General features: G+C 39.5%; 1 protein-coding gene across 3 annotated transcripts in view; it reads left to right on the top strand.

Annotated features, from left to right (window-relative positions):
- The window catches only part of LOC136864309 (serine/threonine-protein kinase 16), a 113,759-nt gene that overhangs the window by 57,885 nt on the left and 40,149 nt on the right, over positions 1–15,725 (top strand). For all 3 annotated transcript variants that reach the window (XM_067141120.2, XM_067141119.2, XM_067141121.2), the window contains one exon: positions 9,423–9,657. In XM_067141120.2, the coding sequence (XP_066997221.2) occupies positions 9,423–9,657 (235 nt within the window). The remainder of the gene's footprint in view (positions 1–9,422; positions 9,658–15,725) is intronic.

Raw genomic sequence — 15,725 nt, 5'->3', positions numbered from 1 at the left:
ACCGAGCTAGATAGCTGCAGTCGCTTAAGTGCGGCCGGTATCCAGTATTCGGGAGATAGTAGGTTCGAACCCCACTGTCGGCAGCCCTGAAAATGGTTTTCCGTGGTTTCCCATTTTCACACCAGGCAAATGCTGGGGCTGCACCTTAATTAAGGCCACGGCCGCTTCCTTCCCACTCCCAGCCCTTCCCTGTCCCATCGTCGCCATAAGACCTATCTGTGTCGGCGCGACGTTAAGCAACTAGCAAAAAAAAAAGAAAAAGAAACTGCAGGAAAAATAGAAATGAGTCTATAGTCAGATGGTTGGGGGGGGGGGTCAGCTTTCTTGGGCACAGGGATAACATTGGCTAGTTTCCATAGTGAAGGAAAGGTTCCATTTTTAAGGCAGTAGTTAAAAATTTGGGTAATGATTGATAAAACAGCACCAATAATGTGTAAGGAATTCATAAGGATATCATCTGGCTTTTGATTTGATAAAATTTAATACTTTTTTTAATTAATATTAACGGTGTGAAATTTAAAATGATGTTGATCAAGTAAAGGGTTGAGTACTGAGTTTGGAAATTTAGAAGATTAGGTGGTATTTTTTCTTCAGTAAAAAATTAATTTGACTTATCGAATGGTATGTCTGGCACATGAGGTTTTTGCTGAGGTTTTTCTATGCCTATGAAATATAGCCTGTTCCAAGCACTGCTAGAATTCATATTTGCAGTCATGTTTCGATAGTAAGTAAATTTATGGGTTGTAAGGACCCAGTAGTTTTCTAAGTCACTTTGGTCACAAGTTTGTTTAAAGTGCCAATAAAGTGCCTCATGGTAGGCCATCATATTTTTAATTTCATTATTTAGCCAAGGACAATTTGGGTGAGTATCTGTCGTTAAGGGGCGTGTTTGTTGTACAGAGTAATTACAAGGGAATTGAACTTGCCTACTTTCACATCTATATCGTCCAATAGGAGTATGTCATTCCATGATAGATTGTAAGCGTCATATCTTAACTCGTCCATATCATTGTCTTTTGTGTTTGTGAAAATGACATACTTAGGTTTATATTTTGGCATTCTGAGGGAGTAGGATAGGTAGATAAGGTCACTAGTGGAGATGGCTGGGACTGAAATCTGGCCATGAGTTATAACTTTGTCTGGTTTGTTGCAATGTGATCAATGAGCGTGTGTGTTGCGTGGTTATCTGTGTAAGTATGATTCGTAGGCTCTAGACAGAGGATGATCATGTCACAGGAATAAAACTTAAATGAATAGTTTTGTATGTTTTAGTAAGTAGGTTAATGTTAAAGTCTCCTATGGCAAATAACATGTTCGTAACTAGGCAGTAATAACAGTAGTAATAACGGAATTTGAAATCAGACATATTTGTTGTTTTGGGCGGCTTGTATAAAACTATAAGGAGTTTCTGTTGGTTAATAATGACTCAACAAACATGAATTCTTTCCCTAGTTGTGCTTTGTTAGAGGATACACGTATCATCTGGCTTTTTAACTTATTTCTGGAGTACATGGACATCCACTTCCTCTTCTGTCATCGGATGATCTATAATGCCGAAAGGGAGAATACCGGTCAAGTTGTACCATACTGGAGGGTATGCTTGGTGTAAGCCAGCTTTCGCTAATGCGATGTATATGGATATTATTTTTCCTTATTGTGGCTTGATTTTCATTGAAGTGCACTGCCATGGAGAGCATCAGCACTGTCAATAGTTGGTAGAGGTAGATAATCCCAGTTTGAGGAGAGTGGCTGTGGTGAGAGGCAACGGTGTAAGAGAGGGGGGGGGGGGGGTGTTGCCAAGGTCATTGTCAGGTACAAGGCTGTGGATCAGCTGTATAACGGAGTATTAATGAAATAGTATAGCAGAAATAGTGCCATTTACCTCAACATCCTGTTACATGCTTTCACTGACTAAAACACTCACACAGACACTCTCTCACTTTCTCTCTTATAGAAACACTTATGAATAACAAACAAATATGATATCGAGCTGTATTGTTTCATATCAATTGTCGCTATTATCCTGCAGATTTTTCATGCTGCCCAGTTCTGCGACCATGGTGGTGGTTCTTTTTGTGCCATTAGGAAGGTGGATCTCTATGCGTCCGTCTTTGGTCCAGACTCGGGGTGGCCCGAAGTGATCCCTCACTAGGTTTAATATACAGTGATCTTACGGGTTTCGGTTTCATTATGACTTCGGTGATGGACTCGGTAATGTGTACTTTTGTGCCCTTCAGGAGCCGCTTTGCCTTCCACGCGCAATCACATTCGTGGTAGCACTTAAATTAAACTATTATGGGGTGACTGCCTGTAGTTTCCACTTCAACTGCTGAGCTCTGAGGCCACCCAGTCCTATGGCACCGGTCAAAGCTCTCCATCGGGAAGTCCACTTTCAACTTCATTCGAAAAGTTTCCCTCACTTTCTCGTAGCTATCCTCCGTGGCTCCTTGGAGACTCGTGGATTTGTAGACAGTTCCTACGGCTGTACTGCTTTCCTTCATCAATGAGCTCTTCTTGATGGTCGAGCTGCTGTGCTAACTTGAACAGGTTTTCTCTTAGCACGGTAAGTTCGGAGATGATGGCACATCGGAAGTCGCGGAAAATCTTGACCAAGCAAGTCTAGGGAGTCTTCTCTGGGGTGAAATATGCTACCAGTTATGTGGCTTCTGTGAGATAAATGGAAGTGTAACACCTAGAAAACATAACAGAAACTAACAAGTCGCTGGAGAAGAAGGTGAAATGAATGTTCTAGCTGATGTAGCATTCTTGCTGATTATATTAGATAAGTCAGCAAATGTACTAATTGGTTTGATAGAAGGCAGTTTGGGTTTAGGAAAGTTCATTCCTATGAGACTTAGCTTGATTGATTCCAGCAAGATGTTGAAGATATTTTAGATTTAGGAGGTCAAAGGGCTGTATCTCTGTTGACACATCCAAGGCCTTTGACAGGGTAGATCATGGAAGATTATTGACAAAAATGAGAGCTCTTGGAATAGACAAAAATATGACTGAATGGGGGTAGCTAAATATTGAGAAAATAGAACTCAGAGAATTAGAGTAGTAATTAATAAGTGGGGGTCCTGCAAGACAGTGTTATTGGATCTCTGTGTTTGCTTATGTATATAAATGATATGAGTAGGGAACCAGAATCACATATAAGGCTTTTTGTGGATCATGATGTACTGTTTGGAGTAATAAACAGTTACAAGATTGTGAGCGACTGCAAAAAGGACTCAACAAATATTGTGAGATGGACTGCATTCAATGATATGATGCTAAACTGGCTGAAAAGTCAAGTTGTACCGTTGCCTACGCTATAATACAAGGCCTTGAAATGCACTCGTGGAAACGGGTTGCTTCCTAGTTCACCATTCAGCCGCTAGGATCGCGGTGTTGCCCCCTTGTATTCGCATGGCCGTATTGTCAATAAGTAAAGTATAGCCTATCCTAAATAAAAAAACTGAATGTTTTTGCGAGTATTGACTGTACTTTATTTATAGAGCGGTGCTGCATTGGTTTGGATATGTCATTGAAGTTTCAAAACTTTCCTTCTGAGGAGCTTCTTATCAAGTTTCAAAACTTTCTCTCTTCTACTTGAGAGGCTCAAAGCACTGTTGTCCAATAGAGGTCTCAGAAATTTTCATAGTAGAAAAAGAGGTGGTTTGTCGCCTTTACACTTTCCACACTTAATTTCACTGTTGAACATGTCTTTCGAAAAAATAAACGTACACCTTTTAGTAACTCTCTTTGGGACAAGTACTGCGTAGCGGAAGTGACAAATTCCGTCGTTCACTGCAGAAGTGCTACAGACGATGATTTTCGGTATCTGAGGGCTCCTCGATCTTGAAAACGAATAAGACACAATGTTGGACTTTGAGTAGCTGGAGAACAGATATGTTCTAAACAGCCTTTACAGTCTGTTTTTTTCTTTTGCCACACGAACCATAATGCCATTGTATTCCGCTTGGCGTCTTAGGTAGCTGAAGAAGAGCTCGATGTCATAGCTCGTTAGGTTCCTCGTCAATGCATAATGCAAATGTATACTTATGAGGTATTTTACGCAGGCCACAGTGGCCTGGGTAGTCAAGATCTATGCCTGATACATTTCTCTCGTGATTCTTTTTTACTTTCTCTGAATGCATTTTAAGTTTCTTAATAGATGACAGGAAATCATTCATTAACCAACTGAGGAGTTCATCTTCAGTACTAAAATATGTTTTTTTTTTTTTTTTTTTGCTAGTGGCTTTGCATCGCACCGACACAGATAGGTATTATGGTGACGATGGGATAGGAAAGGCCTAGGAGTTGGAAGGAAGCGGCCGTGGCCTTAATTAAGGTACAGCCCCAGCATTTGCCTGGTGTCAAAATGGGAAAGCACGGAAAACCATCTTCAGGGCTGCCGACAGTGGAATTCGAACCCACTATCTCCCGGGTGCAAGCTCACAGCCGCGCGCCCCTAACCGTACGACCAACTCGCCCGGTTAAAAGATGCTCGTTTGTTCTTGTTCCTGAATATGTCCCATGTGAGGTGTTGTTGACGTTATGTGCATTGAACAATTTAATAAAATGCTCCATGAAACAAATGGCTTATTTTAAATTGTATTTTATGCTCTCGGGACAAAACCACCTCCATACTTTTCAAACCAGAGATTGTTTCAGGGGAAAATACAATATTTTTAGCTCTTGCTACATTCATTTTCGTGAAATTTGTTGGGCAAATTATTTTCCTCGTTGGTTTCCTAATTTAAGATTTCTGAGTTTGAAGATGCCTCTCAAATGATTGCCGGTCACGGTAGCATAGTTTAAAAAAGGTCAAGTGACAAATTTTGGGATCGCCCGATTCTTATGACGTAACTCGGATTAAAACTTAGGAACAGAGGCCTACTTCGATCAGCTTGAATTCATATCTCATGCGTAATACTTCCTCTGTATAATGTTTCGAACATTGAACATTCACTGGGAATTGTGAAACGAAATTCCACTACCTTTAATTTCTCGTGAATAAACCATGACTGGAACTGCGAATGCTTAACATCAGACAAATATATAATACATTCACAACCAACTCAGTTAATGAACACGTTTAAAGGCGCGAGCCTGGTAGACAGGGGGCAAAATAGCGATCCTAGCGGCCCAGCATTGAACTTCAGTGTAACCACTTCCATAGCGTTTTACGGGCTTTATTTCCAGACCTTGTATTATAACGTAGGCAACGAGTTGTACGTTGGCAAAGAAGAGAAGTCCCTTCAGTTTTCATTATTGTGTTGTTGGAATGACAGTAATTCATGGGGATTGCTGGTAAGTACCTAGATGTTAATGTAAGAAAAGATTGGATGTTCACATAAAAAGAAATATAAATAAAGTATAAATATAAATGGAATGACATTAGTAGATGAATAAGCTTCAGTGGAGCTTTTAAAATTAGGGAAGATTATAAAAAAAAAAAAATTACGCTTGAGGAAGTGGAAAGGATGGTAAATAAACTCTATTGTCATAAAGCAGCAGGAATAGATGAAATTAGACCGGAAATGGTGAAGTATAGCGGGAAGGCAGGGATGAAATGGCTTCATATGATTATAATGAGGTTATTTAGGGATTCTAGTAATAAGGATGTAAAGAAGACGACATATAAGTCACTGGAAAGACCCCATTTAGAGTATGGTTCTATTGTATGGGACCTTCACCAGGAATACTTGATACAAGAACTGGAAAAGACTCTAAGGAAAGCAGCACAATTTGATCTGTGTGATTTCTGACGAAAGAGTAGTGTTACAAAAATGTTGCAAACTTTGGGCTGGGAAGACTTGGAAGTAAGGAGTACAAACAGCTCGACTAAGTGGAGCTGTCAGTGGAGAGATTGCTTAGAATGACATTAGTAGATGATAAGCTTCAGTGGAGCTTTTAAAATTAAGGAAAATTATAAAATGAAAAAAATTGCGCATGAGGAAGTGGAAAGGATGGTAAATAAACTCTAGTGTCATAAAGCAGCAGGAATAGATGAAATTAGACTGGAAATGGTGAAGTATAGTGGGAAGGCAGGGATGAAATGGCTTCACAGAGTAGTAAAATTAGCATGGAGTGGTGGTAAGGTACCTTCAGATTGGTCAAAAGCAGTAATTGCACCTATCTATAAGCAAGGGAACAGGAAGGATTGCAACAACTATCGAGGTATCTCATTGATTAGTATACCAGGCAAAGTATTCACTGGCATCTTGGAAGTGAGGGTGCGATCAGTCGTTGAGAGGAAACCAGTGTGGTTTCGGACCACAGAGAGGCTGTCAGGATGAGATTTTCAGTATGCGCCAGGTAATTGAAAAATGCTACGAAAGGAATAGGCAGTTGTGTTCATGTTTTGTAGATCTAGAGAAAGCATATGACAGGGTACCGAGGGAAAAGATGTTCGCTATACTCGGGGACTATGGAATTAAAGGTAGATTATTAAAATCAATCAAATGGCATTTATGTTAACAGTTGGGCTTCAGTGAGAATTGAGGTAGAATGAGTTCTTGGTTCAGGGTACTTACAGGGGTTAGACAGTGCTACAATCTTTCACCTTTGCTGTTCATAGTTTACAGGGATCATCTGCTGAAAGGTATAAAATGGCAGGGAGGGATTGAGTTAGGTGGAAATGTAGTAAGTAGTCTGGCCTATGCTGACGACTTGGTCTTAATGGCAGATTGTGCCGAAAGCCCGCAGTCTAATATCTTGGAACTTGAAAATAGGTGTAATGAGTATGGTATGAAAATTAGTCTCTCGAAGACTAAATTGATGTCAGTAGGTAAGAAATTCAACAGAACTGATTGTCAGATTGGTGATACAAAGCTAGAACAGGTCGATTATTTCAAGTATTTAGGTTGTGTGTTCTCCCAGGATGGTAATATAGTGAGATTGAATCAAGGTGTTGTAAAGCTAATGCAGTGAGCTCGCAGTTGCGATCAACAGTATTCTGTAAGAAGGAAGTCAGCTCCCACATGAAACTATCTTTACATCAGTCTGTTTTCAGACCAACTTTGCTTTACGGGAGCGAAAGCTGGGTGGACTCAGGATATCTTGTTCATAAGATAGAAGTAACATACATGAAAGTAGCAAGAATGATTGCTGGTACAAACAGGTGGGAACAATGGCAGAAGGGTACTCAGAATGATGAGATAAAGGCTAATTTAGGAATGAACTCGATGGATGAAGCTGTACACATAAACCAGCTTCGGTGGTCGGGTCATGTGAGGCGAATGGAGGAGGATAGGTTACCTAGGAGAATAATGGACTCTGTTATGGAGGGTAAGAGAAGTAGAGGTATACCAAGACGACGATGGTTAGACTCGGTTTCTGACGATTTAAAGATAAGAGGTATAGAACTAAATGAGGCCACAACACTAGTTGCAAATCGAGGATTGTGGTGACGTTTAGTAAATTCACAGAGGCTTGCAAACTGAATGCTAAAAGGCATAACAGTCTATAATGATAATGTATGTATGTATGTATGTATAAAATGAAGATAAAGTTGGAATTCAAGAAGAGAAATTGGGAGCAAATACTCATTTATAGGAAGAGGAATTTGGGATAGGAGTATTTTATCGAGAGATTTGTTTGATCAATTTCAAACAACTTTGAAATCATTTAAGTAAAGACCAGGTAAATGACTGATAGCGAATCTGCCATCTGGGTGACAGCCCTAAATGCAGATCGATATTGGACGGACGGACAGACGGATGGATGGATCCGCCGCCGCTTGTTCTACAAGTAACGGCAACAGTGATGGTGAATTGGAAAACGAAATTGATGTACCTGTAGAAGAAGTTATATGTCATATAGAGGCAATGACACACCTGGAAAAATGAATGGTTTACTTAGAATATCAGATGGAAAAAAACTCCAGCCAAAATGATGTTGGTGAAACGCTTATGTGATCATGCTGCACCCGTATGCTGCATAAATTTGAAAGAAAAGAATCTTACACACTGTTTCAGTAAAACCGAACTGGATAGCTACAGTCGCTTAAGTGCGGCCAGTATCCGGTATTCGGGAGATAGTGGGTTCGAACCCCACTGTCGGCAGCCCTGAAGATAGTTTTCCGTGGTTTCCCATTTTCACACCAGGCAAATGTCGGGGCTGTACCTTAGTTAAGGCCAGGGCCGTTTCCTTCCCACTCCTAGCCCTTTCGTGTCCCATCATCGCCATGAGACCTATCAGTGTCGGTGCGACGTAAAGCAAATAGCAAAAAAAAAATTAAAATGTTTCAGTAAATAATGAGTACAATGTTGAGTTTAAGTGCCTTAAAGAATATTTTTATTTGTTGTTCGTGTCAGAATAAAGGTTTGTATAGATTATATAGCTTCTATTCGTTTATTTGCCTATTTCTGGATTATCAGGATTTTCGTTAATCTGGATCCCCTCGGGTCTGGATAAACGAGGTTCTTGGGTACTTATTAACCTGAACAAGTTACATTGTATTGTGAAAATGACAGTCACCACCTACTGACTCCCAACACCTGAAGTTCTCTGTTTATTACCAACATTGCCTTTACAAACATCTGCTTGTATATTGGGTATTCTTTGAGAATGTTGGGCATTTTGAATTCTGAGTAGTTTGGGGCTCATGGAGAGAATTCCCAATATTTGTTGATTCCAGTGTTTAATTAGTAGTTGGCAAAGGCATAGGACACTAGTGCACATATATTAAAATAAACAATTATCATTCACCACCTTAGAGTTTAAAACATGTTGTATGGGGATATACTTGTTCACTAACCACAAGTGGCTCTCTTGATCTTCAAGAGGTGGCGCTGCGGGAGGTCAGTGTTCACTCGTCCAAAACTCTTTCATATGTTAAATCTGAACAACATTCAGTAACTAGCAGTGGCAGGTTTTAGTGAAATAATTACAAACGAAATACAAATAAAAGTAAAATCTTGTAACTTATTTGTTTACTGTACTCTTTGTACGTTACATGTACCCATTTTCACACCAAGCAAATGCTGGAGCTGTCTCTTAATTAAGGCCATGACCGCTTCCTTCCCGATCCTAGCCCTTTCCTATCCCATCATCGCCATAAGACCTATCTGTATCGGTGCGACATAAAGCAAATTGCAAAACATTTCATATAAACCATAATCGTTATTTGTCTTAAGAATTTAGCAACCGCCACTGCATTCATTGTTTATTTGTGCCCCTATCTACTGGTTTGTTCCAAACTATGTGGTGTTTGCTGGTATTGCAGGTTGCTTATCAAGTGGTTCAGGATTTTCCCATACATGGTTTAAGGCATGAACGTTCTTACCTCAAGGGATACCTGAAAACTACAGTATAGATATACAGTATTGTAGTTCCTTAAGTACTTTTGTTAGACTGACTAACCTATTCTGGTAACTTCTGTTATAATAAATATTGGTGCTTAATTTTCTTTTGATTTATTTTATTTATAGTGGCTTCAGCACTGTTGATCTCATTGAAGATGCAATGACAGGAAAATATTATGCTGTCAAGAAAATAATTTGTCATGGAATTGATGATATGAAAGTGGCAATGAAGGAAATTGAATACCATGAAGCATTGAAACATCCAAATATAATCAGATGTATAGACTCAGCAAAGTACGGACAACCTGATCCAGTATTGAATTCAACGAGTGAAGTTCTTTTAGTTTTACCATACTACCAGGTATGTATGGTTTAGAGAGGTGTTATTTTCTCTAATACCCAAGAGTCCAACTTGTATAATTTTGAAAAAAGTTTCAGAATTGTTTTCCTTATGGCATTGGGATCTGTAAGTAATAAGGATTCATGAAAAACCTTTTGTCCTGTGACTGGAAATCAGTAGATTTAAAGTCTCATACAATTACAATTTTGTATAGAAACTGTGGTTGGTAGGTTTTATGAGGTCTATTGTGATTTTCTTCAAAGATCTTTCAGTATGGCTCCACAGTCATTAAAAGCATCCATTGAATCAATGCATAGAGTACTGGTTTTTGTTATGGTTATTGAAAATTTGATTTGGTGAGGTTTTTACTACTACTACTACTACTACTACTACTACTACTACTAGTAGTAGTAGTGTCGTATGGATTATGATCATTCTTTAATGAGCAAATATTGACATCAGTGCCTTAATATTCAAGTATATACGATCGTCGCCATAAGACCTATCTGTGTCGGTGCGACGTAAAACAACTAGCAAAAAAAAAAATATATATATATTCAAGTATACTTAGGCTTACAGGTGCACACCCTGACATGTACTTATCAGGACTCAGAGTGGCTATCAAACACAGTTCTATTTAAGCTGCTATCACGAACGATCTTGCGGTTAGCATAGTAGCTTTCCATGTGGTTAGCCTGGGTTGGATTCACGACTTCCCATAAATTTATAACTGGATCGTCCTGAAACAATTTAAAATACATCTTAAAAGTGCGTTCATAGCATATTCGCAGCCATCCTAGATGCGCTTTTCTTTGGCTCCTCCTCTCTCTCTCTAAGTACATAGAGCTGTTGGCTACAGTGCCCCAAGCCGCTTACATGAATCGATAACAAATAATGTAATTAGATTTACATGGAATATCTTAAAGTAGCATGTTCTATAAAATACAGTTTGCAGCCCCAGTTGGCAGTAAAATATAAGTGGATATGGGTCCTGGAGCATATAACAGGGGGAGATTTTTACAAACTGGATGTAAAGTAGGCTTCTTCTGGATATTCTGATGGTAGTGGTGATGATTTTTAAGGGACAAATCAATGGCATTATCATCGTCATTTATTACAAATCCAGGGATAAAGAGGAAGATCTCTGACCCTTCGAAGAATATACGTATTGAGCGGAGAAATGGATTGACCATGAAAGACAGGAAATTGGAAAACTCCCCTGTATCTCATGAACCTAATACTATTGGGCTGTGAGGAGAAAAGGAGCAAGAGTTGACCCTGGGAAGATGAAAAGGAGAAATCAGGCACAAGTAAATAGAAGAAATGCCATTCCGCTGAGGCTCATGATCACTTCCCCATCACTGAGGGCATAGGGTATTCTGTCTCCATTTGAAACTCCACAGCTAATCTGTAGGATATATTGGTTAACAGTAGTAAATTTAAGCTAATTGTATCCTAAGATGATATCAATGATGTCATTAAGCTGATTCAGATCTGCATGTACTACGGAGTACAGAAATGAGCTGTTTGGAGAAGCAAAGGTGTCTAAAGAATTAGTTTGTTTCCATAAAATGTATTTTTTTAACAATGTTGTAACACATGGGTTTGGGAGAAGGAATGTAAAATGATATGCAAATGTTGGTTTTTAGAGTAATATTAAACATAAAAGAGTTGATTATTACAATGGTCCGACTCGTTGGCTGAATGGTCAGCGTACTGGCCTTCAGTTCAGAGGGTCGCAGGTTCGATTCCCGGCCGGGTTGGGAATTGTAATCGTTTCTGATTAATTATTCTGGCTCGGGGACTGGGTGTTTGTGTCTGTTCCAATACTCTCCTCTTCATATTCAGACAACGTACAACACTACCAACCACCACAGAACACGCAGTAGTGATTACATCCCTCCATATAGGGTTGGAGTCGGGAAGGGCATCCGGCCGTAAAACAGGGCCAAATCCACATGTGCAACATAGTTCGCACCCATTACCTCACAATTATGGGAAGAAGCTGTAAGAAAAGAAGAAGTTGATTATTACAATACAACAAATTGCAAATAGAGAAGAGAAAAGGATTCTGAAGAACAAACATATAAGACTTAAACTAAAAACTTTGCAACAAAAACAATATGTCATATCTGATGAAGAAAGGGCAGCCAGGTTGGAAAGGATGAAGATGCTTTGGGAGAGGAGAAAGATGATGAAAGCTAAATTCCCAGTTAATTCTTTGAAGATTTAGATATACAGTATATGGTTTGATATAAGTCCTCCAATATGTGCATAAAATATGTAAATAAAAACGTACTTTACTCCTATAAAACTGAAATTGAAAAAAATTATTGTACCCTTGGTTGCATATCAGAATAGCTAATGTTACTCTTCAATCATTGCATAGGTGACTGCATGATTATTTTGCACAATACATTAATGTTCTTCATGACTAATGCTGATCATCTGTTTCTCCTGGTTTGATTCCTTCATGTGTTTTTGTGTAAGAATCTCAGTAGAGTTCCATGCGAACCATTGTGATTTGTTATGCATTTGATCTCCTTGCCATAAAGTAGCCTTCCATCCGAATCTTCTTGCTAGATGGGCAGATTATTCCGTCCAGGTAATAACTGAATCAAAAGAATCAAAATTATTTATGTTGGTCGTGGTTAAAATTCCATTTAACCCTTTATATGGCATAAGGTCCTCTGGCAACTTTTTTTTTTTCTTTCCGTGACTTAATACAATGCATGCTGTTAGTAGACTTATTTTATCATTTTACCATTATTTATGACCATGTGATCAGTGAAAATGGGTGGTACATTATTGTACCAGGCCCTATAAAAGGTTAATAGCATGAAAATAACTGAAAACATGAGCAACTGGCCATTGAGGCTGTTTGCCCTCCATTTCAGAAGTTTTCCCAGAAAGGATAAGGACTGGAGGTTCAGAGAGTGTTGAGCTACAGTACGTAGTGACAGTTATGCTCACCCTCATCTGCAGGCACACATGTATAAAAATCTTGAAGTTTGCAACAATGCAATAATCCATGCAAATGCCACGACCAGTAAAACCAAACCAAACCCTTTGGCACAACAGCCCCGAAAGGCCAGGGCTTACCAAGCGACCGCTGGTCAGCCCGAAAGTCTGCAGATCACGAGGTGTCGTGTGCCATGGCCAGTATTGGAGTATAAAGAACTGGTTTTTATATTACCAGTATTAGCCCATTACATTTTCCTACCATGGAGAGAGTTGGGTGTGCAGTTCTGGTCAGTTAGTTGTGAGGTTGCATTGAGATTCCAACCCCACTTTCGGCAGCCCTTAGAAGTGGTTTTCCTTTGATTTCCTATTTTCACACCAGCCAAATGCTGAATCTTTACCATTGTTGTGGCCACGGATGCTTCCTTTCCAGCCCTATCCCTTTTCCTACCTCATCATTGCCAAAAGACCTGTGTCATTGCGAAGTTAAAATACTAGCAAAAATATTCCTACCAAGTGCAAATGGTTTCCTCAGAGATCTGTCTTCCATTCTTTGACTTGTCATAATTGTCTAAAAATAGCTACAGGTGATGGAAAGGAACAAGTGACAAATCAAGTCATATATGAGGGCCTCAGTGCCAGAGGTGCCTGGGCGGCACTTTTTAACCTTCGAAATATGCTGTGTGAAAGTTGGAATGAGTTTCAGAAATGTCTTCTACAATATAGAACTTTTATTTTTAATATAGTCAGTACAAATACCCTGAGCTGCAAAATAATGACTGTAGCATGAAATTCAGTATAATGTCAGTCATGACTACATGCAACCATATTCATGTTTGACACAAAGGGTTTTGTATGTATCTGTCTTTGGCAGTGGAGTTGGATATATACTCATGAAAGAAAGAGCAGCTATTCTGGGGATAAATGTTTATTAATCAAGTGTGTTGTGCAGATAACAATTGTTACACCTGCAAAAGACACCACATAAGCAAAACAATCTTATTCCAGCTTTTTTAAGAATGTTGAGCTACAGTACATAGTCACAATTATGCTCACCCTCATCTGCTGGGAGACATGTATAAAAATCTTGAAGTTTAGGTGGTACATTGTGCAACAGTGCAAGCAAACCTTCTTCTTAGCAGCATAAATTAAGTTCTCCGCCCATCTGGATACAGCATTTCCAAATTGTGTTGAAAACAGAAAACAGGAAGCCTCTGTCATTTTGTGATGTATCATGTACAGGACTCCCTGCAGTGCGACTTCACAGAAATCTTTTTGGGCTTGCTCTTTCAATAAATCATGTTGAATTTTCATCCATTCGATCTTCTCTCTTCAGATACTTTCCTGTTAGTTGTCTCTCGACTCTAGCAGTCTGCACGAAAAACATTCTGCTGTCCATCTGCGTGACTGTCTCAATCAAACAGAAGTCTTTGTCACAGCATGAACAGCTATGTCCGGTAACAAAGAACTTCTGAACTGTACATTCCAAGTTGGAGGAATATTGCACCATATGGCCAAGCATAAGGGGCATCTTGATGTTCAGATTCTGGTCACCACAGCTGTTCTATAAAGAGTGACATGTTTTGTAGTAAAAGTGACATTTTATAGGTGGTATTTGATGCTTTGATGTGGGAAGCAATCTCTTGTGGACCGCAGGATGCATTATTTTTTTACTTGAGAAATACATGTGGCCTGTGGGAGACACTTCAATGTGGATGCCCAAATTGTAGGTCCAGAGTTGCCAAGTAGCACAGGTGTGGGCAGCACTTTCTGAAGGTCAAATACTAACACAAATTTTGTACTGCTTTATGCTAACACATCTGTAACATCTCTCTTTTTGTTTCGCGGACCAGTTCGGCTTTCGTATGGTCCAATTTGTGTGTGGCCTGCAGCTGTTTCTTGTGGAACCAGGCAAGATAATGGTTTTTCTTATGAATTACTGATCATTGTTTCCATGAAATCTTTCATTACATTTAGGGTGACAGCCACAGATCTTGTCAGTCAGAAATTTTGTTGGAAATAGCTTACCACTTAATGATACAAATTCCACACTTGCCTCTCTTTTCTTCCTTCAAATAGACATTATTTCACAGTATTCTGAACTCTCTTCCACCCTCTTGACGACATCACTTTTTCTGGATCTGTAGTATGAAATAGATAAGCCATGATGTTGCCCACCTTAACTATTATTGTCACACATGCTTATGTCATTGAACTTCTAACACTGATTATACTGTACTTCAAGATTTTGTTTTACAAGTTGCTTTACATCACACTGACACAGATAGGTCCTATGGCGACGATAGGAAAGGAAAGGAATAGAAGTGAGAAAGAAGTAGCCGTAGCCTTAATTAAGGTACAGCCCCAGAATTTGCCTGGTGTGAAAATGGGAAACCACAGAAAACCATCTTCAGGGCTGTCGACAGTGGGGTTCGAACCTGCTGTCTCCCGAATGCAAGCTCACAGCTTCACACCCCTATATGCACGGCCAACTCGCTTAGTCTTTTAGGATTTGCTGGGGCTACTGAATACACCTGTCTTACCTGAGCTGTTAAAGTTAGGATCACGATACTGGTGAGGAACAAAAGGTTCCTCCAGAACAACATTCACCATGTCAGCCATGATATTGCATGACAGGACAGGCTCTATAGTTCCTTATAATTTTGACAGTGGCAGCACTTAACTGGATGGCATAGGGCATGGGCATTTGAAGCACAGATAGCTTGTGATATACCTCGGCCCATTTGATTATAAAACACATACATTCATCATTATAGACTGTTATGCCTTTCTGCGTTCAGTCTACAAACCTCTGTGAATTTACTAAACATTGCCATAATCCTCTATTTACAACTAGTACTGTGGCCTGATTTAGTTCTATACCTCTCATCTTTAAATCGTTAGAAACTGAGTCTAACCATCGTCGTCTTGGTCTGTCTCTCCCCTTCTCTTGGCCTCCATAACAGAGTCCATTATTCTCCTAGGTAACCTATCTTCCTCCATTCGCCACACATAACCCCACAACCAAAACCGGTTTATACATACAGCTTTATCCATCGAGTTCATTCCTAAATGAGCCTTTATCTCCTCATTCCAAGTATCCTCCTGCCATTGTTCCCACCTGTTTG

The sequence above is a fragment of the Anabrus simplex genome, chromosome 2 (genome assembly GCF_040414725.1).
Source record: "Anabrus simplex isolate iqAnaSimp1 chromosome 2, ASM4041472v1, whole genome shotgun sequence".
Lineage (NCBI taxonomy): Eukaryota > Metazoa > Arthropoda > Insecta > Orthoptera > Tettigoniidae > Anabrus > Anabrus simplex.
The sequence above is the reverse complement of the archived record's forward strand: the minus strand, read 5'-3'. Positions and strand labels throughout refer to the sequence as shown.